This window comes from Rhipicephalus sanguineus, unplaced genomic scaffold (genome assembly GCF_013339695.2).
Source record: "Rhipicephalus sanguineus isolate Rsan-2018 unplaced genomic scaffold, BIME_Rsan_1.4 Seq4304, whole genome shotgun sequence".
NCBI classification, from domain to species: Eukaryota; Metazoa; Arthropoda; class Arachnida; order Ixodida; family Ixodidae; genus Rhipicephalus; species Rhipicephalus sanguineus.
In genome coordinates this window covers 588,376-613,313 of record NW_023615237.1, presented here as the reverse complement: position 1 = coordinate 613,313, position 24,938 = coordinate 588,376, and the positions used below count along the sequence as shown (strand labels likewise).

The 24,938-nt window shown below is 44.6% G+C and overlaps 1 protein-coding gene across 1 annotated transcript; it reads right to left on the bottom strand.

Annotated features, from left to right (window-relative positions):
- Positions 1–4,566: 4,566 nt before the first annotated feature.
- LOC125756668 (uncharacterized) lies at positions 4,567–14,163 on the bottom strand. The gene is made up of 3 exons (XM_049411567.1): positions 13,923–14,163; positions 13,670–13,854; positions 4,567–4,847 (listed from the first exon to the last, which is right to left on the bottom strand). Exons 1-3 carry the CDS (start codon positions 13,936–13,938, stop codon positions 4,584–4,586), a joined length of 465 nt encoding a protein of 154 aa, XP_049267524.1. The 5' UTR covers positions 13,939–14,163; the 3' UTR covers positions 4,567–4,583.
- Positions 14,164–24,938: the final 10,775 nt, after the last annotated feature.

Sequence of the window (24,938 nt, the reverse complement as noted above, 5' to 3'; positions counted from 1 at the left end):
ATTGTCAAAGCTTAACCTGGTTGTGTCCTCCTGTGTTGATAATGCATACTTGTGCATGCGGTTTCTGCACTACATTCATTACAGTAATGCAATGCAGTTTCATTTCAAGCCACGAGGACAGAGTCAGAATCGATTTAGATCTGTTTCTTTCTTTATGAATGCTTAGATTATTATTATTGTTATTATTATTACTATTATTATTATTATTATTATTATTATTATTATTATTATTATTATTATTATTATTATTATTATTATTATTATTATTATTATTATTATTATTGCAGCGGTATCTGCACACGTTTTCTGGCTACGGCGCGAATCCTTTATTACAGTACAGAGGAGAGCTCGATCAACATCGACATCGTCTGCAATGGCGGATTATTTGCAATTTGCAGCGTTTGCGCGATGTAAATTGTTCTTTCGCTAGTTTCTTGTACGCGGTAATGTTAACATTAACGCTCGCTATCAAGTTTAGGGTATGTCTTCTCACACGTGAAGGTGTGGTGCCTTTTTCACCCGTGGATATTCGTACTCGACTCCGCTCGCCCGCCATAGCAGGTGAGGTCATTGCTAAGATACATGTTCCGATGCAACTTCCAATTCAACATTGTGCTTTGTATGAGTGTCATGCTCTGCGCTTTCGATAGGTATCGAGCTCTTTGATCGTTAACTTGCGCTAGATGTGGTATCGAGCCAGTCGAGCTCTGAAAAATCATTTCCGATGATCGGGACACGATCGTGAACGTGCATGAACGCGCGGGTACCATGCAGCAAATTCAGATGTACTAGGTATTGCCGCGAACAAATATTGCTTTGCTAATGGGCGTCGATGACTGCCCCCCCCCCTCATTTTTTTTTTTTGTACATACATGTAAACCGTGATTTCAATTTGACAGCTTTGCTTTGAAGGCGCTTTTAGTGCTATAATGGAAGCGATAGCTTGCTTTTGATGACCTCTGCGCTGTCAGTGCATCAGGACATTGCATTATTGATGAGACAGAATTGTTCACGTCCAACACCCCTCGCAACGTAAAGCTTTTGAAAATTCTTGCGCTACACTTGCTCGTTTTCACGAAAGGGGGTGTTTTTGGAAGAGTTCAAACCTAAAGACGCTGATTTCTTCTTATCAGTGCTAGAGTTACTGACTACGCTACCTAAAGGTAGCATATGCAGTAACTAATCAGTGCCTGCCAGCAGCGCACCAATTGAGGGTGTGTTCTGTATAACTTCGTGCAAAAAAAAAAAAGAAAAAAATCAGAACTAAACACACAGTAGAACTTGCTACCACTGAGCTGCAAGTCGGGTTGAACTTTCGATTCAAGTGCGAGCTTTCATTCGACTACATTAAACCCTTTCAGACGCGATCTATGAAGAACTGCCTGTAATTCGTCAGAGTTGCACATTATCTCAAGGGACTCGACGTTGCAACAAAAATATTGTCATGTATGTGCTTTATAGTAACTAATCTTGATTAAACTGCAATTGCATTGAACCTGAAGTCATTCATGTTCTGCTTTTTGCAAAAATAGAATGAAATCTCAGGCTAGAAATACAGTACTAATTTTTCTTTTTTTGGTTATGATCATTTCGAGCAAAGATAAATTATACTTTTTAGGTGACTTGGAAAAAGCGGAACATCAAACATGGTAGTGCCTTCTGCTAATTGACTATATTTAACAGTACACTGCAAAATGAAGTTGAAAACAGATCTATTACACAGGAGGTTCAATTTATCCACTCTTAAATGTATCTTGTTCTTTCTTAGCCACTAGTCAACACGACTAGCAAAAACATGTGATGTAGACAGTTGTATACAAAGCGTCTCAAACAGTTATAGAAAGAATGGTGTGCTAAAAGCTGCAGCAAGACAGAGTACGACTTTGCGAAACTGCAGTCGTAAGTGCCGCCGCTTTAGGTTTACAGGTTGATCCATCCACGGCTTGGATGTAGACCATACTTAGAAACTAACTCGGATGATACCGTTGTCACATGGTGCACTGCTGATTGCAATTAAGCCCAATCAGGGTCAAATTTCTCAACAATGATTGACTCGTTTCTGCAACTTGCATACAGTAAATAATCACAGTAGAGAAATTCTACCCAGTCAGGTCCCATCGTGATCAAAATTGACAGTATGACACCCATAATACATATTTGTCTGGGAGGCCAACTTTCGGATATACAGGTCTTACTAGAAAAGAAAAACTAGATACATTGTTCGATAGCAGCCTATTAACATGTTGGCTCACGCACTTTTTCAAGCACATTCAAGACGTGGCATGAAACTCTTGCTAAACTCTTCTCACTCAGTTTGTACCAATCAGCTTATTTGCCATGTTATATACAAACAGATGCGGTCACCTATAGTGCACACTATGGGCTCACTTTCTTGAGCTAAATTTTCGTGACGTACAGCCTGACACTTAGAAACACCATGTGGCTCTCTTGTTTGCAGTTCATCCGCCTTGGTGCAGTTGGCCTGCCTTGCAAACTCATAAACGGCATTGTGTGTTGCTCCGCACCCGTTTTGTCTGCACTACAACAGAGATGCCTCAACTTCAGCCTATGTTAACCCCCACTGCCTTTCAAGGAACTATGTCAACAATGCCAGCACTATGTGCTGCTGGGCCTCATAACATAAGCTTGCTCAGTGGCACAAACTGTCCATATACTTTTGCCCCACAATGCAACTGTGCTATTCTCAGTGGTCCGTATTGGGAAGCACTCCAGATCTACAAACACTATGATGTGCTGTTGGCTGCTAGAAAATGACTCGTTTATAACAGCGGAGTTTTGCACAACATAGAAAGGGTTATGAATGTAAAAATGGCCATCCACTCCCATTTGTTGCACAAAGCTACGAGAAAATTCATATGGATTTCTCATAAAGAACAGCATTTTAGTTGGCGAAAAATTTGACATGGTCCACAGTTTGAACTCGTGAACGACTTTTTTTCGGGGTGGTCGCTCTACCATTTAAGCTAACCAGTATGCTAGTAATCAAAGTGCGAGGGCAAATTCAGTTTGAAGCGCATGGACACTGAATATGACAAATGAGTTCTGTGGAAAGCACAGTAGGTATAAGTAGCTTATAACCAGCTGCAAGTAATGTTTTTTCTTTCAAGTTTGATTTTCATAAATGGATATTAACGCAGAATCTTCTGCTAAAAGCTGCTGCACGTTTCCACAGGACCCATTTGCCACATTCTGTGTGCTTTGACTTTTCAACTAATTGGCCCTTACACTGCCCATTGCTAGCCTACTGGCTATCTCAGTTGTAGAGAAACAGCCCTGGAAAGGTGTTGGTTCCAGGCTTGAGCCCAGGAACAGTACGAATTTTTTGTCTTCCTTTCTGAGAAATCAGTGTGGATTTCCTGGTAGCCTTGTACAAAACAGGTGGATGGCCATTTTTCAATTCAAAATAACTTGTTCTCTACACAGATGATGTATGCGAACACAACTGTGATGCCTTGAATCATGTCTGGACGAGCTGGGCTTGGAGCATGTAGCCAAATGTGATGGTAGGAGCTCCAAGTGAATGTTCTCAAACGTTCATTGTTCCAGTGCTCCCAGAACGAGGAAAAAGCTGGGACACAGCACTGTGTGCCTTGGCTTCTTTCCTCGCACTGTGACATAATGAAGTAGTACCAACTAGCCCAGTTCATTGCGCTCTAAAATGTGTTTAGCTACTTGTGATGCCGTTCAGACCAATCTGCTTGGCACATTCACAGGTAGCAATAGAACAGAGGGCTGCCGAGATAGCAAAGCCATAAATGCAAGGCCTGCGCGTGCACATCTGAGCTTGCAGAGATAGTGTCCTGCATAGGTCACTTGCTTGATGAATGTGCAATAAATGCAATTTTTTGGGCAATAAAGGTGTGATGACATATGCAATTTCTACATTTATTTGCTGCAATACAGAAACGTTCTCGATTTGTTCGAGTAGTGATTAGCATTTGTGAAAGATAATTAATGCAAGGTCGTGCTATATGTATTACTTTCAATTGAAAGACCCTGTGGCACAATCTTAATTATACAAAAGTAATATACAGCCAGCAGAGTCAACATGCGCCGCACAACTCCTCTCAAGTTTCAAGGAGGCTATCTGGGTAACAGTTGGGAGCATTCGCAACCAGCCGGACAACACATGGGTGGCCCTGAAAAGGGCCGTTTCATGGCAGGCAGCATTTGCCAAGTTTCAGTAAGGTTGAAAGTCGGGTGAATTGGTGACAGAGCATCTGAACATGTAAAGCAGCGCACAGAAAAAAAGACACAAGAGGATTAATATGATTCAACAGGACAACTGTTGAACTTGCCACTAGTTTATTCTTTTAAAAAATATGTATATAGTACATACCCACAAGTGCACCACATGCAACAATGACTTTTGCTCATAACGGTGCTTAAAAAAAATTTGAATGTTGTGCACTTGTGCATACGTGTATTACCCCCTCCTTTTTTTCCCTTCAAAATAAGCTAATTGCAAGTGCAGTGGTTGGCCTGTTCAATTGTATTCCTCCTTTCATGTCTTGTTTTTGTGTTGCTGCTTTACACATAAGATGATCTAAAGCAGTCTTGGTTTATGTTGGGAAGGTAGGCGAAGGAATTTGCTGCACTCGCAGGACTTCGTGGCCTTTTGTGTTGCAGTGGCTGCACTTCAGCAGCCTGTAGCAGATACCCAGCTCGCTGTGTGCATGTGACTTCACTCCAGGTCCGAAGTCACGGGCAAGAGAACTGACGATGATTTTGGCCAGCTGATCGATCCCTTGGCCTCTGTGCACATGGTACCCATCAATTGCTAAGAACGCACGTCGTGGCTCTTTCGAGGAATTGAGAAACCGATGCTGTAGGAACAAAAAAAATTAGTGCAATTAGGAAAAATGTGATGCATTGAGACAAGAAAGAACTTGCAGATCAACTGAAGTCACTAAACAAAAAGAAAGGGAAGTGAACAACATGGGACCACAGCCTACAGTTTCATAAGATAATGGAAAAATTTGGCAACATAACGTGTTGCTAGTATGCTGCAATGTGAAAATTTTTCACTGCTAGAAGGGGCTCAGCCGGAACTTTTGAAATCAATACACGCTCCTTTGAATGTTTGCATTGCCCCTGTATATGTGGCTTGCACCAATATCACAGCTTGAAATTACATAGCCATCCACCCCGTGTGTCGGAACGGAACTAAAACCAAAAACAAAAACATATTTTTGGCCGGAACGAAAATAACAAACGTTATCTATTATTTCGTTCCAGAGTGAAACCGAAATATTTTTTATCAGTTTTCAGTTCCCGGGAAAACTTGGTGACCTGGAACAACCGAGGTCATGCAACGTGAGCAATAATACATATGTCAGGGTATAGTGTTAGCGCTTATCTCATGCAAGAATTCCAAAGTAAAGATGTTCAAATTTTATGAAAAATGAAAAGAGTGGCAACCAGAGCTGTTTATATTAATGCAAGTGGACTTTCGTGTGCCAGTCACACTAGTGTGGAGAGGGCATTCTCGGTGCTGAAGTTTGTTTTATCAGAACAGCGGTCTTGCACCCTCGATGACGGGCTGCTTCTGAGAAAATGCTTACTCCCTTGACACAAAACATAGAACCTGCTCAGAAAATTCGTAATTCACTTTTGAGAAATTTAAATACAGTAAATTGGAAGGGTGCTAGTTTTGGGGTTTTGTGTGGCTGGCCCAGAAGCCCCTCAGGGACGAGACCAAGACAGACCAGCAATCATCTTTACTCTGCCGAGCCTCGGCCGCAACTGCCCGCTGCCAGTGGCTGCTGAGTGCGAGCTGCGAGCGCACCATCGCTCATCATTCTCTTCTTCTACGGCCAGCACGCTCGCAGCCACCGCTTGTATACTGCCCCCTCCCCTCCGGTGAAACTGGGGAGGAGGGCGCAGTAGCCGCTATCCTTGGCCACAGCGGACAGCACGTGGCATGCACGACCACACGTCGGCACGGTTCGTCCACCACGTAACCAAGGTCCCAGTGTTGTCCGTGGCAACTGGGGGCTCCGCATCCATTTTCGGGTTAGCAGTCGTCGTGGCAGCCCGCCTTGCTGCCACCGTTTGTGGTTGCCTGCTCTTTCCTGTTGCTGACCTCTGGTTCTTCCTTCCTATAAGTGTATAGAAGCGTATAGACAAGTATAAAAGCGGCGGCTGCAAGCGCGTCGTCCGTAGAAGAAGAAAACGAACGATGGCACGCTCGCAGCTCGCAGTTGTGGCCGAGACTCGGCGGAGTAAAGATGGTTGCTGGTTTGTCTTGGTCTCCTCCCTGACAGGTTTCTGGGCCAGCCACAGCCACGACACCCCACATAGCTCGCGCTAGTCTGTAGCAATTCGTCGTACAGTTACTTGCGCTCCTCTGAAGAATGCGGGAAGAACGTGTTTTACCCGTCCCACGTTCTTAAGAGGAGCGCAAGTTTACAACAAATCCTATGTTTTTATCGTTACTTTACCTTCAAATTTTTGCATAAAAATAAGAACTGTTACAAAACATTATTTTTTTAGTTCCGGAACAGAAACGGAACTTTTTTCGGTGGAACGAAACTAAAACCGAAACGAAAAACATTTCGTTCCGACACCCTGCATCCACCATTACGATGAATCACTACTGAAAGCTGACCAACCACCACTGAAGCTATAGTGACAGTACTAGAATATGTACCGTACTTACTCGAATCTAGGCCGACACTCGAAATTCGCAAGGCCAGAAAAAAAAAAAAACAATCATGGTACTCGAATCTAAGCCAACCCCCCACTTTCGCACATTGTGTTTCATAAAAAAACATCAGCTTAGATTCGAGTAAATACGGCACATGCATTTCAGATTCAATTAATGGTTGCCTGCACATTTGTATAATGCCCCAACTGCTTTGACACTAACGCAAGGAAGCAGCAGCCAACGAAAATAAATATGAATATTTCAGCCTGCCATACATGGAGAACACGTGCAAGCATCCAATGTTCATATGTGAAAGACAACAGTGTTAGAGAAGAGCCTGGTGCGGATAATAGAAGAATTTTGACACAGCAAGCCTGTGATGTACACTTCACTACATAGTCAAAAGTCTGATAAAAACTTGTCAGATGGGGAAGGTACCAGATTAACATATTAGAACGCGCCTCAAATGTTTTAAAAGTACATAAAATTGATGCTTCAGGACCACTATGGCCCCATTGCTCACACTAAAAAAAGCATCAGTGGGGCGCCTATGTATAGCCTATGTGCCACAGCGTGCAGGTAGGGCAAACCGATTTCATAAAGATTCCATGAGCAAACATGAAGATTACTACTTTGTAGCAGATAGAGTGTATTCAGATAACATCGGTGCATGTCTGTGGACCCCTTTAATTTCGCTGAAAAAAAATAAAATATTTTGCTGTATGAGTCCCTAAGGCCACGAAACCAATGTTAGTTTTGCGAAAAAAAAAATTTGCCTAAGTCAAAAAGATTTGGACGGAAGTCTTCACTCAGCAGAACTGCTTTTCGCGAATTTCCCGAAAATACGATTTTGACGAGATCCTACAAAGAAATTATTGCAGCTGCGAGTCAATTTTTCTTGGCTTACTGTGAGTAACGTGCATTTATAAAATGTTATGTTGCAGTTCTGTTGCCCATAACTTATGCAAAAGAAGTTGCAAATACGGCACCCATTGATCAATAATGCTCTAATTTCAGATTTTTTCACTCCGCGTCTATAATACTCGAAATTTCCCAAATTTTCCAGAGATTTGCCACGCATTAGGTTAACCATTGTGCTAAGTATGATTGCAGAGGATGGTGTCAGACGCAAACCATAAATGCATATGGTAAGAAACTTCTCTAAAAATAAAATACTTCGAAATTCAGTTTAAAAAAAAAGGCCATGTTCAATTTTCTTTAAACTCCCCAGAATTAAAGCCAAGCACGTGCTCTAACTTAATCTCTAAAAACATGTTGCATTATTTTTGTTAGATAGGAGTTACAAAGCCACCAAAGTGTCCAAATTGACGTCAAGTTCACACACAACCACTTAAAGGGGTGGTGCCATCAAATTTGTGGCTTGTGCATTCTTTGTTGCAAACATTTCTTATTGATCTAGGAAGCATGAGACACACTCCCAAATTCATGTATTCTCTCGAAACTATTTCACATCGCCTTATTTGTATGAACGACTTTCGGTTTCGGTTTCTGGGCGACAAGTTGGACACCGACATCACCGTGTAGGAAGCTAGAACAAGTGCACCCACAAAGTTGTGACACATGCAGTGCTGCATTGTCTGCTCTCGCACACAGATGCAAGCAACCGTCCGGACGCCTTCAAAACTTGCTAAAATCCTCCATCATCCGCAGATGGTCGGCGAGCTTTCAACAATGACTGGTAAAACCCGCTTTGTCTACGTAACCCAACAGCAGCACCACATTAGTGAAAAGATGCTGCGTGGAGTTTTGCACAAAACTCTCCACAGAATGGTACTGCACTGTTAAACGGAACGTCTCAAACAAAGGTGAAAACCACCTAACGTTATGTAAATTGCAAGCAGTATTGAATCCATTGCAAGAGACTCTTGTCTGCTGAGATAGTCATTTCATAACAACTGACCTACCTTCATTTTAGAGACTAAAAACATGAATTCACTTCACAAGTGCAACCAGTACTTGCTGGAAGCAATCCACACTAACCAGCTGCTGAACTCACTGAATATTGGCATGACTCTGCTGCTCACTACCCGAGGCCAGCAAATGCTGCAATGACATTGCTGTGCCTATAGTGGGGTACAACTTTAGAAGACAGGAGAGGCCCCGCCCAGATGACCGAAGCGCAGCAGCCAATTGCCTCCGCGACTAAAGAAATAGTCCCGCTAGGCATGTTAGGCATGTTCTCCGTCGGCGGGGTCACCGGCCGTCCGGCTCATGACGTCACCTGAAGTGCGCGCCTATTGGTGGAGGCTCGTATGCATCCGCCTTTGAGGGGAAAATGCCGCTGCCTTCTAAAGTTGTACCCGACTATAGCTAATGAAAGCTGTGATGTTGAGAGGGTTCTTTCAGCCGAGGTACAGAGTCGTCCACTTCCACCTTGAACACCGCACCGTGCGGCCAGCACTCCGCGGAGCGCCTCTCTTGGTTGCTTGGGTAACTAGCGCGTATGCGCAGTGACAGCTCTAGGCGGAGCCTTCGCCGCGTCGTCTGCTAAAGCGCGGCAGTTCTGCCGAATTGTACTTGCTTTGCGCATGCAAATCCAGCATCCGGCACGGTTCAGAAGAAGCGAAGCGACTGCACCTTGTTCCGTCTAGCTTTTGCTGCTAGTGTTTTCTTTCATTTCTGGATGCGATCTCACAACCAATAAACCTCGGTCCGTGCATGAGTAAACTTTCACAGCCGCGCTTGAACTCCTACAACTAAGCAACTCAGCTCCTTTGAGCCCAGTAGCCAGAATGTTCCCGCTGCTCACGCAAATGTTTTTGATCAGCTTCAAAGCTAGGCGCCGCAAAATTGGCGATAAATGCATGGTAAGGTCTGACATAACAGCTTTAAATGTGCGAAAGTTTGGATTGTTACTCGCCTGAAAACAAAAAGATGTGAGCAATTTGCCAATTTCAGAGAAGTTACATTACATTCAGGTGTTATCAGCACTGCTGCCTTCATGCGCTAGCGAATTTAACTCGCCAATACGCCGCCCTAATTTGCTACTCATGTGCAACCATGCTTATTCGTACCATTCATGCAGAAAAATGAAGAAGCATCCTAATAGAGTTTTCAGCTGAACTCATATCACGCAATCAGTTCACCAAAGAAGCGCCGCTGACAAATGATTACTTCTGTAAGCAGGCGCTGAATAAAGCTTGACTCCCTTTTTATTGCTAGGTGACCCAAAGCACCGCGTATCGCTTTATACATTTCTTGGCTCAAAACTTTAGCACGAAGCAGAAAGTTTTCCGTGAGCCTTCAATTCACAGCGCAAACTTATATTTTTTTTATTGTCGACTTTGTGTCGCCAAACTTTCAGCTGATGAAAACAACCGTGTGAGTAGCGGGACTATTCTAACTGTACGGCACAAAGCATCTGAGTAGCTTAGTTGCGGGAGTGCCAGCCCGGCTTGGCGATCTCACTCACGCACGGGCCAAGGTTTATTACTTTTAAGATCGCATGCAGAAAAAGAAAACAGTAGGAGAAAAAGCAGTGCGGAACGAGGCGCAGTCACTGCGCTTCTCGATTTCCATGAGATTAAGTTACCTTCATCGAAGAGCAAGCGCGATTGGGCGGAGCCGCTGCGCTTTAGCAGACGACGCGGCGAAGGCACCACCTACAGTTGTCACTGCGCTTGCGTGCCCCAGCCGCCCGCGAGAGACGCCCCGCGGAGCGTTGGCTGCACGGTGCGGTGCTCAAGGTGGAAGTGGATGCCTCTGAACATCCAAAGGTGAGACAGCTCTCGAATGAAGACCAACATGCTGCACATGCAAATGGCAATGTACGTTAACAAGGACGCGTAAAAAATCGGTGATCAGCTTTTTGTGAATTAAATGTGTCTTTTCCTAGATGTTATCAAGACTCTTTACTGTCCTTTTGACTTATCAATTTGTGTAAATGTATTTCATGTAGCATTTCTAAACTAAACCCCCCCATAAACATGCAGTTCAATGATGGTTCCACGAAAAATGTGATTTCTCTCAAATTATCAGCTTGAAAAATAGCACCCAATTTTTACCCTCTAATTTGAAAAAATATAAAACACAAAAACAAACCACCGTAGTTATGCAATTTGTGTTAGAATGCTTTGGCTTCCTGTGCGACACAATTTGTACAAACCGCACCTCTCACCACCAGACAGGCATAGATGAGACTCTGGCTAAGAACATGTGCAAGGTTGTAACCAAGCTGATCATTGCGCATCATAGCAACAATAAGGCCGTCGTCATCACCATGACCAAAAAATAATGACCCACCGATCAAGACAACAAGTGTGTGTGTGTGTACCTTTCATCACATTTACCACCAATCATAACAAGAAACGAGTTCATACATTTGTTCATATTTTTGTGTTATGTGCTAGACAGCTTCACTGGTAACCTGCCTTCACAAAATGGAATGGCTCGAAATTTTTATAACAATTTTACGCACCAATTCAGTCATACACACAACACATTGTAAACAGTGGTAGTTTAGCACAATAGCAATAATACGCCAGCAAACGAGCAAGGCCTTATCTATAAGAAAGCAACATTGTGCTCATAAAGCCCCTGTTGCTGTGGTTCGTGTTTGTGCACTCAGCATGTATATGCGCTGCGCATAAGCACCACGGCTTGACACAGGTTGCCAGTTCCCTTAGTCACAGTGATGGCAAAGCCGCCTCTCAGCAATCACTCCTTTTGCCTTATAAAAAGCATAGAATAAAGTGGGGATGCCTAATAATATAGATTGTAATATCAAGCACGAATTATGGTGCATGTAAAGAACAGAAGACTGTACAGCAATCCGAATGGCTCCTTTGCACAGTATGAAGGCCTGTCGACCAGGCTGCACAACAAACCGGTTTTTGCAACATTGCAACACATTTTAAAAATGCAAATCCTGTTGAAACTGCAAAAAGTGTGCTAGATTCTATCACTATAATTTACGGTCCTTCCATTTCCACTAGGATATGATAGCACGTTCTAGCCAGTTGTCTGTGTTTCTAACTTAGAATTATTATGTTTAAGCTGTTGCATTAACATAGACAGAACTTTCAATGGCAAACTTGTAAGGCATATTGGGAAAGACCCAATGGCTCTCTATTGATGAATAAACGGCTTTTACAGGGCTCTAAAATTGCCAAAGCTCCGAACGAGTGTGAATATTGGTGTTGAATCCTTCATCTGAGGCAAGCTTTGAGATTGGGCTAGTTGCTAATCCATCTTCAACAAAAAGTGTAGGAGTGGACAACAGACAAAGAAGGGAACAAAGACAACCGTTCCCTTCTTTGTCTATTGTACACTGCTGCACTGTTTGTTGACGATGAACTTCGTTTGAGGTTTCTAGTCTCACTGATATAAGTCGTATAAAAGTTCATGCGTGGAATTTTGTAGATTACCCCTGGTAACTTTTATTGCTCCAAGAGGTCTTTAACATGTGTGAGCTGTCATGTTACCTAGTTTTTTGGCATCTGGGAAATTCTCACACAATTAGTGTAAAAAAATCTTGCAAGTGACTCGCTTATTCCCTGCACCATGGGATGCCCACATACTTTTGCTGTTCCCGTTTGTCCTCCCAAAGAATCAAAGTGCTCCTTCGACAAATAGTTTCCAGGAGGTTACCCACAAAATGCGTGAACTGTGACACATCCTACATTAGTGGAACGAAAAGTTCAAACAAACAACAAAACACCATAAAAAGTGCCTTGAGAAAGGCAAGACATGCTCAAACACTGGTGGATAATTATTCATTACTAACCAAGCGATTAATTTGGACACCACTGCTCTAATCGCAATGAAGAAAATCTCTATACATCTGATCTCAAATGTGGTATGTGTGCAACTTACTTTAGCTGTACATGTGTTGACCTACCCAGGATATACACCAGCACCCACTGGCACCTAGGCCATAAATAATCACCCTTTTCGCATTCTTTATTGTGAACAAGGGGCCTATAGTGGTTCTGAAACGTTAATTTTAATTGTTGCCTTTTCAAAAGGTACCTCACATACATGAACCCATTTCGTCGACAGGTTTTCATTCGTCCACTGAAACAGATCGAGATAGCAGTGACCTGTGGGCTTTCATTTATTCAAGGGTAACAAAAGTTACCTAACAACGTCATAGTGAGTTGGTTGTCACTGAGAAGATGCAGACACTGGCGGTTTTCTGAATTTGGTATCACCACATACTGATGTTTCAGTCAAACATTTCTTTTCCCATGCCTTGAAAACACTGTCTTACTCTATTAGTGGCCTTCGGTGAGAAAGGCTAGGATGTTTGTGTCACTACCACTGCCATTGTTGATGAACCATTCCACGGACATTGGAATGGTTTATCAACATTGTCTCTAACATACGAGCCAGCTCATGTGACGGCACATGCAAGCCATGTATTCTCAAATGCCTCTACCAGAAATGGCACGACGTTGCCTCACTCCGCTAAATCTGAATACTGAAAAGCATCCTCACTGTCCATGTATGTCACAGTCTTAAAGAAAGGGCATTAAATTTCAAGGGCTTGTTTTCCACTGTGTATAATGGCCACATGCAAGATCATTAAAAGGTGTGCACGTTTTCACTGTATTTGCTTAACGTGCACTGCCACCTTCATTTCGGTATTTTCCCTGAATCTCAACATCGTGTGAACGCCTTGTCAATAACAACAGTCAGGTATTTCAGATGAACGCATATACACGGGAGAAAATTGCTAGGAGCACTTACAACTAAGTTTTAACATTCGTTAGAATGCGATGCGGACGGTACGCATCTACATACCGCTTTAATCGGGTCTGTTGGCAGTGCAGGTTTACCGTGCAGCAATACGGATATGCCATACCGTCGTGGTCGGCATGTCAGTACTTTAACCCGCAAGACCTCTACCGCATCACTTTACCGCAAGCAATGAGCAACTAGCGCGGCTAAAAAGTTCTTAAAAAAAAGCTGCGCGCCGACCACGACGGTACGGCATTTCCTTCAGCGGCGCGCACCAGTATGTCAGCGTAAACTTACCTCGGCGTTCAAGATTCGAACACACGGCAGGCGTTTCAGCGTAGCCGTCAGCTTGCGGTTCAGCAAGCGCGTTTTCTTGATCTGGCGCTCTGCATCGGCGTCTTCAGAGCTGGAGCAACGTGGCAGCACTTTGAAGACGTATACACCACGGGGGCCACATCGTGCTGCAGTTGCAGAACTAACTTCTAAAATGTAAAGAAAATACAACCTTCAGTGACTGATGCCAAGCATCTCACAATTTCAGAATACGTACCCCTATATTGTCGCATATATCTTGAGGGTCCGCGTTGGCACTGCAAACGTCGTTACCACCAACGTACAAAACGACAGTCTACGCGCTGAAAGTGCATCGCAGAGACGGCCTCAGCCATTCGCACAGCGTCAAAACCACCAAAACTAAATGTGCAGGTCTCGACGGATGTTTTCAAGTGAAGGCAATTCCTGCACATGAATTTAACCTGGCTGTCGCCTATCACTACACCGCCCAAAGAAGGCATAACTCAAACAAAGCCGGCGACTGCGGTGAGGGTACCGAGTAGAACATAGGCAAGTAAAGGCTGGGGACAAGGCCGAGGAATCGTCGGATCTTTCCCTAGCTACAACAGTACCTGTCTAGGGGCAGGGAGTACCTCCCTATGGTAACGTCAGATCCGGTTTCGCGCCAAACCGGGAGAGCCCCGACTCCGGGGATACGCTTTCCTCTGCTGTGGTCGCATGGCCTCCGAGATGGCTGACGCGCGGCGCGCTTGCCATCACGAAGGCCATAATGCTTGCTGTTTGTTTGATATGTTTTCCGCTAGATGGACATAGTTGTCCATTTTGGAGCTGTTTGTAATTTTGTGTGTGTGTGTGTGTGTGTGCGTGTTTTAGCATGGTTTTTAGCGGCGATGGGTGTCTATACCGACTTTTTCGAAGCATGGCTTCGCACAAAAAACGTAGTTTGATGGCCTCGCCAATGCGCCTACAAATCGCCGAATGGTCTCATTTTCGTCGTGGCACCTACCGAACAAAATGCGTTAAGGAGACTCCTTCCACTACATGCCACTTATGTAGTGTTTTTTTCCGAAGCAGCTGCAAGTAACATCATAGCTTTGTGTTAGAACACCAGCGTGCCACGCAAACGGCCCGGGTTCGATCCCCAATGGGACCGCAGATTTTTACTATTATTTTATTTGCATCTTTCTCGATTTTTCGCTCACGGATGATTTTTCGCTCATAAGCGACGCCGTCACCCATCGCCAACACCGGAATTTCTGCGACACGAGCTCTCTAACGCTATCGCGTTAAAAGCGCTTACCTTGCCTACGCTCCAGCCCTTGTTTTTTCCGACCCCCTCTGCTCTCTTCTTGTCCCTAAATTATCATCATCATCATCAGCCTGTCGACACCCACTGCAGGGCAAAGGCCTCTCCCATGTTCCGCCAATCAACCCGGTCCTGCGCTTTCTGCTGCCACGTTATACCTACAAACATCTTTATCTCATCTACCCACCTAATTTTCTGTCTCCCCCTCACGCGTTTGCCATCTCTTGGAATCCAGTCAGTTACCCTTACTGACCACCGGTTATCCTGCCGACTTGCTACGTGCCCGGCCCATATCCATTTCTTCTTCTTGATTTCAACTATGATGTCCTTAACACCCGTTTGTTCCCTGACCCACTCTGCTCTCTTCCTGTCTCTTAAGGTTACACCTATCATTTTCCTTTCTATCGCTCGCTGCGTCGTCCTCAATTTAAGTTGAACCCTCTTTGTAAGTCTCCAGGTTTCTGCTCCGTAGGTAAGTACCGGTAAGATGCAGCTGTTATATACCTTCTTCTTGAGGGATAGTGGTAGATTACCATTCATGATTTGATAATGCTTGCCGAATGAGCCCCATCCCATCCTTATTCTTCTAGTTATTTCACTCTCATGGTTCGGCTTCGCGGTTACTACCTGTCCTAAGTAGACGTACTCCTTTACAACTTCCAGTGTCTCGCCACCTATCGCAAAGCGCTGTTCTCTTCCGAGACTGTGGTACATCACTTTAGTTTTCTGCATATTAATTTTCAGACCTACTCTTCCACTTTCCGTATCCAGTTCAGTAATCATGAGCTGTAATTCGTCTCCCGCGTTACTCATCAATGCTATGTCATCAGCGAATCGCAGGTTACTGAGATACTCTCCATTAACACTTATCCCTAATTCTTGCCAATCTTAAAGGGGCGCCGCAAGACATTTTCTAGTAATCATAGAATGGCTTTACTGAAGGAGTGTATTGCCTCACGAATCGACCACCGCAAAAACATTTAGAATCCGTCAAGCACGAGTGGAGTTAGAGATTTGTCTCTCTATTCTCGTCCCGACGAACGCGTTGGAATCTAAGCAGCGAGGGATCGCACAGGGGAAAGATAACGTCACGCGCGCGTCGTGACCTTGAGCACGTTCGCGTTTTCTTTTAACGCACGGCTAGCCTTCACTAGAGTGTACTGATATTGATTTCCACAATGACTAAAATCTAGACGCCGATTCTTAAATATAGTTTTCATTCCACGATGATGTTTCCATTCATAGTGACTAGATGGGCTGCCTCACGAAAAGAAAAAAACTCGAGACCAGGCCCGTCTCCGTAGCTTACCCGAACACAGCGCTATTAATTACAATAGGCGAGAAAAGCATGCGAGTACTATTTAGCGAAGTCACGAAGCTTCCTTCCGTGTGAAGCCGAGGGCCGCCTGTTCGAGACCGCTGCTACATAGCGCGCGAAAAAATACCCAACGTAACGCGCGAACGCGACTTCCAGTACGCAAACATATATGCGTACAGCAAGCGTAAAGTTATGGGCCTCAGGTAATCGCCAAGGCTTCCCCAAAGCACGGCTTACACAACATTTATAAAAACCTTTTCAAAGCCATAAGGTAACGAATCACGCAAAAAACACGGTGACGAAAAGAATTGCGCGTGGCCCGTCTAACTGTCCCCAACGGTTTTGCGAGAGCTTTCAGTTATAGCGCAATCGCCAATTCTATTTTTTTTTCTTCGCCGCGTGTACATACTTTTTTTTTTCTTTTCGAGCTACCAACCTGACAGAAATGCCTCACACGAGCTAACGAGAATGGCAGATTGGGCAAGTTGGCACGGCTAACGCCTTAAATGCCTCATCATACGCGAATAGTAGCCGTCGGCGCCAACACGAAGCGATGAGAAAAAATCATGATCATGATATTACGTCGCCATGTGACGTCGCCATGATGTCACAGATTGCCAAAGCTCGTGACGCCATTATGACGTCGCACAACGTGACATATGATGACGTCATCGTATACCATCGTCGCTTGGTCAGAGGTGGGCCGATCCCGCAGGCACTGCAGAAACACGCGAGGAGCAGAAAGCTTTCAAGGGTGGGAAGGGGAGGGCGGGGGTGTTATCAATACAATCGGCTGAAAAGAAATAGGAAAAGTATCGCCTTCGAGTCGGCCCAGCGCGACTCAGTTTGACCAGATACACATAAGAAACAGTAAGCGCTAAGCACGAAAAACCGACAGATTTTGCGTTGGCTTTCAGCCGGTCTATTTCTTGACATCTGCGAACACGTTTGTGCAGATGTCAAGACGTCACTGACGTCACTGCAGCTGTCAGATTGGAGTACCAACATGGTGGGACGCAAAGCCTGCGATGTTAACGTTAAGGTTAACAGCAGCGCTGTATACAAAATTTTTAAATAATTCTAAACCATCATGTCCCAGAAGCTTTAGAGTATGCTAGTTTTTTCAGTTGTTCGTGCACAGAGGCCAGAAAACGCTCCAGGGCCGTCGTTATTACATGAACGCTCGTTAACATCCACGAGGTTATGCTGCCATGACATCATCCAAGCCTTCATGTACCAGTACGTTAAGAATCTGAGTCTATGACGTCACGTGCAAGGTATGAATGCTCAGCGCACAACGCATAGACAAGCTCTTATACAGACAAGCGTGCATGCGTAATGTGTCTTCGACGGTGTACCGGCCGCCATATATTTGTAGTTTAATAAGAACACACTATATATAGAAATCTGGCGCTAGTGTCTCTGGAAGTCCCAACTCATGGTACTTCAGTCGGCATGGGAACGATGGGTAGTCCATGGATTTGCCCAAGCTTCGTTCTTTCGGCTTCGTAGGTGTTGTGGACTTCTAAAACTGGTACTTATTAAAAAAACGTTCAGCAGTCCCACTTCACCAATTTGACTCGCATAGAGCCGTTCTTTTATGCAAAACAAAAGCCAAAACGCAAGAATAAGCAAAGCTACAAATGCGCTCGAAGCCGCAAGCACGAAGACTAGGCAAATCCAATGTCCAGTCGTCAGCAAGCTTAAAGGAGTACTGACACGATTTCGAGACATCGCAAAAGGGATTTTCTTCGTTTCCTTTACATGCAGTGTCAACGCTATCCACATACCGGAGTCGGAGAACACGCATAAAATATTTTAATTTGACTTTGAAGTTTTCGTCGCTGAGCATCTGCAAGCCAGTTCCACTGGAATGGACATTATCCCGACGAGTCAAGACAGTTCTCCCGAGTTTGCGAGTTCTGCGTCCTGCATGCAGCCTAAATCACAGAAATCACTGTCAGGCTCACAGGACGACAATTCACTCATCGTTGTTTATGTGCACCACGAGCAGATGACGAATTTGCTGCTAGTACGTCGCGAGTTTCGGTATCTCCGTGACCTCACACTGCTATGAAACGACACTGAGAAGCCACCCCCTCGATATCTAAACCGAAAGTGTCTTTTTAAGGTGGCGCTAATTAAAATATATACGATGCATTCCCAGGCACCACAATAGTCGTTTTAGGTTTCTCGACACCAGTATTTTTATTTAGAGCAACAATGCGAAATTTTTCAAAATTCGTGTCAGTACTACTTTAACTCCAACGTTCCGCAGCGTGGCCCGGACTGGTTTGACTGATGCCAGCCGCGAAGAGCTGGGCGCTGTTGCCGAGATAATACCTCGTTATGCTTGGATAGTATGTCGGCATGCATTGGTAACAATCTGAGCAACAGAACCCGAAGCTACGCGGCGCTGGCGTCAATCAAACCGTTTCAGGACACGCTGCGGAGCATTCGAGTTAAGCCTGCTGACGACTGTACCCATCATTTTCATGGTGGCTGAAAGGTCGCAGCGCCAGAGTCCTCTCTAGTAAATGATTTAGGAAACTCTGTACAGACATTACCGACAAAGAAAGAAAGAAAGAAAGAAAGAAAGAAAGGAAGAAAGAAAGAAAGAAAGAAAGAAAGAAAGAAAGAAAGAAAGAAAGAAAGAAAGAAAGAAAGAAAGAAAGAAAGAAAGAAAGAAAGAAAGAAAGTGGTGAGGCACTAAAGGTTTATTGTGGTAATTCGAAAATGGGGTCACCGATTCGATTCCGTGCGCATTGGACTTCTTTGTTCTTCAGGAATGGTTTAGCACGCAAAGGACGGACGGCAGCAGCGACCGGTTCGAAAAGATTATTCGAACCTTGCGACGTACCAGTTCAAGAACCAGTTGCCGACCGCTGAATTCGCGTATTCGAAGATAACAGTCCACTGCCGCTCTCCAAAAAATTACCGCGCTTCCCATATGTATAAGCACTTCTGTGCATAAAATTGACTCCAAGACCGATAACACTGCAGCATATCTAGAACAAGCTGCTTGTAACGCGTTTTGCATCTATCACCAGAATTTTTAAGGCGAAAGCCTTATATGCCTCATAAAACGAGAAAATTGACCGGCGTCGCTCGTCGGCGCCAAAACAAGTGATGCAAAAAGTCACCACGCGATGACGTCACCATATGACGTCACATATCGCCAACATTTGTGACGTCATGATGAGGTCACATGATAACGTATCACATGCACCTTAGCAAAGTCAACGGTGGGCCGATCGCGAAGGCAGTGTAAAACCATGTAAGGTGCATCCGATCCTGGAGGCAGTGCGATTCTGGAGACATTAGGTGCGAAAAGCTTTCGTAGGTTGGCGGCGCCGGAACAACACATCGACTGAGAAGAAAAGAGAAGATCGCTTTCGCCTTCCAGTCGTCTTGGGTGCGTGCATAAGAGACTCTGTTGAATTTTTTTTTTTTTTGGCACCAGCACCGAGTGACACTCGTGTTTGTTTTCCAAGGACACCAGGGCGAGTCTTCTAAAAAACAAAAGTGGTAGGAAATTGATGGTTCTAGCTCAAGTTAAGAGATATAGTGGATGCATATGATATCGTAGCATAGGTTTCCTTATGGTAGGAGCCATTTAACTGCCAGGGTAATTAGAGAAAATTAATTGAATCAGTCAATTGAATTAGCAGACGCTTTTCTTGCGAGCAGCCGGCATCGCTGCGGCACCCGGCGGTGCAGGTCTCCACCACGCGCTCCTTTCAACGTGGCCTCTGAGATCCTCATCGGCAGCGCGACGAAGCAGAGAAATAATCCAAGTAATAGACCATGCCACACGAACGCCGAGGCGCGGGTGCGAGTACCACACCCTTAGCCAAGGATTACAGCTCTTATTGTGTTGCTTTTATTACATTATTACAACTGCGTATAGCCAACAGATAGCCAACAACAGCCGCTATTACGAACTCCGCGCACACAGGCGTGCGCAGGGTCCTCTTTTTGGTGTGGCGGGGGGGGGGGGCAGCGTCCCCCATCCCGATAGTCGAGTCCAAAAGACAACACGCTTCATAATGGACGAAAAAAATAAAACGACGCGATGACGTGCTTCTCACGATGACATGCCTTTGGTCCCTGACTTTCCGGGTTATCAATGTCACGTGAACGTAACATTACTTAGTAATGCACTCAGCATTTTCATACTACCTTGACGGACACAACTGAGTCATTGCGAACGGGGCGAGTCCACTCTCCCTTGGAAACTGAAGAACGCGGACATCAGGTACCTTCGGCCGCCATTATCGTCAAAAAACCTGCGTGGCAAGGTTCTACAGCATTTGTTGTAGAAGCGCTCAACTATATTTATATGAATCAACTTAGACTCAGTCCCGAAACGCCGAACGCGCCTGGATCACCATTACCGAGACGTGAAAACGCAGTGACATTTGCCAACGTCGCATGAAAGTTACACAAGGAGTTTTACTTTAAGATATATGTTCAAGTTTCACTCAAGGGCTAAGGAGTAGCCGGCGCCATAATTGTGCGCCAACATCTCCTTATATATCATATCAATAAAAAAAAGTGAGGATGTCATTTATGGGATGCACAGGAGCGCAGCAACCGTTTCCTCTGGCCGCTACGACGTAGAGCAGCCAGGTATGCCAAATTATCACTAGCTAAGCGGCTCGCAGATATATATAGTGTGATGGAATAATGAGGGCGCTACTGTAAACAGATATTTTAAAATTTTAATAAAGATGAAGACATAATAAAGTAACTCATCCTTCATCAAACCCCTTCACACACACACACACACACACACACACACACACATATATATATATATATATATATATATACATCTATATATATATATATATATATATATATATATATATATATATATATATATATATATATATATATATATATATATATATATATATATATATATATACAGACAAACAGACGGAGAGACACAGACACACACACCAACATTCAGAATGACACATGCACAGACAGACACCGACATACACAAACACGCACAGAAACAGACAAACACAAACACGCGCACACTGACATTCAGACATACACACACACAGACGGACAGACAGACAGACACACACATTCAGACATACACACACACATACGGACAGACAGACATTGAGACTCACACACCCACACAGACGGCCAGACACACAGGCATACACACGCACAGAGGGGCAGACACATTCAGACACACACGCACGCAGACAGACAGACATTGAGACATACACAGACATACATTCAGACATATACAGACAGACACACACACAGATATTCAGACATACACACACACAGATACACACACAGACGGACAGACAGACATCAACACACACACAGACGGACAGACACATTCAGACACACATACATAAGGCACACAGACAGATATTCAGACACACATGCACAGATACACACACAGACGGACAGACAGACATCAACACACAGAGACGGACAGACAGACATTCAGACACACACATACATTCAGGCATACACATACACACAGACAGACATTCAGACATACACACGCAGACAGACATTCAGACACACACACAGATACACACACAGACGGACAGACAGACATCAACACACACACAGACGGACAGACCGACATTCAGACATACACACACACAGACGGACAGACAGACATTCAGACATACACACTCACAGACGGACAGACATTCATACACACACAGACAGACACACAGACGGACAGACATTCAGACACACATAGAGACAGACAGACAGACAGACAGACAGACATACACATGTACCGTTCCTTTAAGGTAATTTACTCATACATTGAGCTGGATAGAGACGGATGTCTTCCGCCATTTATTATCCCTGTTCTAAAAACAAGCATCTTCTTCTTCTTCCCCTCGATGCCTCCGCGATGATGCTTCAGGCACAGACCGCTTCACTCTCCCGGACTTCATTGTTCACACCTCCTGGTGTAATATTTAAAAATATTGCTGATGGAGGCGCATTCTGTGTGCCCAGAGACTCCCAGGTACCAGATGGTCTTCAAGATACCCCGTTGCGAAGCCGTCTTGATGACTTGAAAGGGCCCACAGAACTTCTCATTGAAACTCCTTATTCCTTTCCGCACCAGGACGAAGTCTCCAGGTTGTATGTCTGGTATGTCACTGCTCCGTCTGCTGTCGAAGTTTTTCTTCATTTTCTTTTTGTACGCCTCTTGCTGTTTCTCCGTTTTCTTTTTCTCAAAAAGCACCAGGTTTTCAAGAAGGCCCAGTTCGCGGTCAGCTGGAAGCACCGGTACAGTCCCTGAAGCAGCAAAAAGAGGACTGCATCCAAGACCACTAGTGCAAGAACGGTTGTGATGTCTCACAGCGGCTTCGAGGCAGCATTTCCAACCACCAGGAAAATTCGGATACATCTTCATATACTGCTTGACGTCTCGTATTGCACGCTCAGCGAGGCCATTAGCAGCTGGGTGGTATGGTGCGCAAAACTTGATTGTCACTCCGTGGTCGTTCGCCCATTTTGAAAGCTTTGTGCTACGGAAAGCCGGGCCATTGTCGCAAACTAATGTCTTCGTATTCCGAAAACATTCTGCCTTCAGTAGAGCCATGATGCTGTTGGCGTCTTCCTTTCCTGCCCTGGCCGTAACCATTCTCGTGCACTCATCGATAGCGAGCAGGAAAGCTTGCGTCTTCCTGACCCCTTCCCCTTTCTTTTTGAGCTCCGCGAAGTCCAAGTGAACAACGTCGAATGGGACACTGGAGTAATCTGTTGTTATCATAACGTCCGTGGGCTGCTTGTATTTGACTTTGTTCGTTTGGCACTCGTGGCATGTACGGATATAGGTCCTGATGTCATTTTTCATACCTGGCCACTTAAATCTTTTCAGTAGTTTGCGGTACGTGCGCCAAAAACCGTCATGTCCGCCTGATTCGGGGGTGTCGTGGTAAAGATTCAAAATCTTGGTAATCATGGTTGGTGGCACATGATATTTTCCATTAATGAATTTCATTTCTTCGGTACCTTCCCAGAGCTTTGTGTGATTAATTTGTAGAGGATTGTCAAGTGCGGTTGGTATCAGAAGCCTGGACAGTGCATCCGCATCAGTGAGTAGAGGACCTGGACGATGTGACACGACGAAGTCAAACTGTTGCAGATAATTTACCCACCTAGCGATGCGGCCTTTTGGTTGTGTCATACCGAGTAGGTGAGTCAATGCTTGGTGGTCTGTAAAGAGGGTAAATTTTGCACCCTCTAGGTACGTTCGAAAATACTGTACAGCTTTCAGTACGGCCAGCGCTTCCTTTTCTGTGGTCGAGTAGTTCACTTCAGCCGGCTTCATTGTATAGCTGTAATATCCTACTACATAATGTTTTTGGTTCTTCAAGTTTGGTAGCTTCTGGTAGAGGACTGCTCCAGTCGCATAATGTGATGCGTCTGTATTCAGCACAAACGGTAAGGAGAAGTCTGGTATCCGTAGGATAGGGTCCGACGATATTATCTTCACAAGGTCAGAGTAAGCCCTTTTACAGTCGCCATCCCATTGGAACGGTATACCTTTCTGGGTCAAGCGTGTGAGACATCTCGTTTTAATAGCATAGTCTTTAATGAAGGACCGAAAGTGTCCGGCCAGACCCAGAAAAACACGCAATGAATGTATGTCATAGGGCTTTACCAATTTTGAGATTCTCTCAACAGATTCCTGCTTTGTGCTTTTCGTAGACCCGTCGAAGACTCTTCCGAGGAACACTACCTTTTCTTGGAAGAAGGCACTTTTCTTAAAGTTCACTTTAAGACTTGCAACACTCAGAGCTTGCAAAATTAAGGACAGGTGTTCCCGATGCTCTTCTTTGGTCTTCGAATAAACAATTATGTCGTCGATGTAAACATTGCAGAACATGCCCAAATACGGCTTCAGGATTTCGTTCATGATCTTTTGAAACCAGGCTGGGGAATTCTTCCACCCGAACGGCAGCCGGTTGTATTCATACAAGTCAAACGGTGTAATAAACGCGGTGTACTTCTTTGTGTCTTCCTTCAATGGAATCTGCCAGAAGCCTTTGCAAAGGTCTAATCGTGAAAAGCAACGGCAACCACCGGTCTCGTCAATGATATCATCAATCCTAGGCATTGGGTATGGTATCAACTCAGTTTGCTGGTTGAGAGCCCTGTAATCTGTGCACAGACGAAAACTACCGTCTTCTTTCGGAGCAATAGTTATTGGCGATGCAAATGGCGACACCGAAGGTCTTATAATACCAGCATCAAGCATCGCTTGTAACTCTGATTTCAGCCATACCTTTTTTTCTCGGGACATATTATAAGGACTTCGTCGAACAATTGCTTTGTCCGCGAGGTCGAAAGGAACCTCATGAAATCGTATTGCTGGAGGGTAGTTTCCTATGCAGGAGAGCTCTGGGTACTTTGTTTGTATGTCTTCCTCGCAGTAAACTTGTCTTAAGCGTCGAGGCGTCTCTATCTCATCCTTTGTTCCTAGGTGATCTTCAATCAGAACCTTGTCGTCCCAATAAATGTTCATCTTTAACTTCTTTATGTCAGGGCGAGATAGTAGGAACTCGTAAGTGACATCTGCCAGCATCAACGCATCGGTTGTAATTCTGTGGCCTTGAAATTCGAGAACTACAGATGCC

What these genes read in the sequence shown, in the direction of transcription:
- LOC125756668 (XM_049411567.1), bottom strand. An exon ending in TTCGAATCTTGAACGCCGAG is followed by an intron (nt 4,848 to 13,669) that starts GTAAGTTTACGC and finishes TTGTTCCTACAG; the next exon opens with CATCGGTTTCTCAATTCCTC.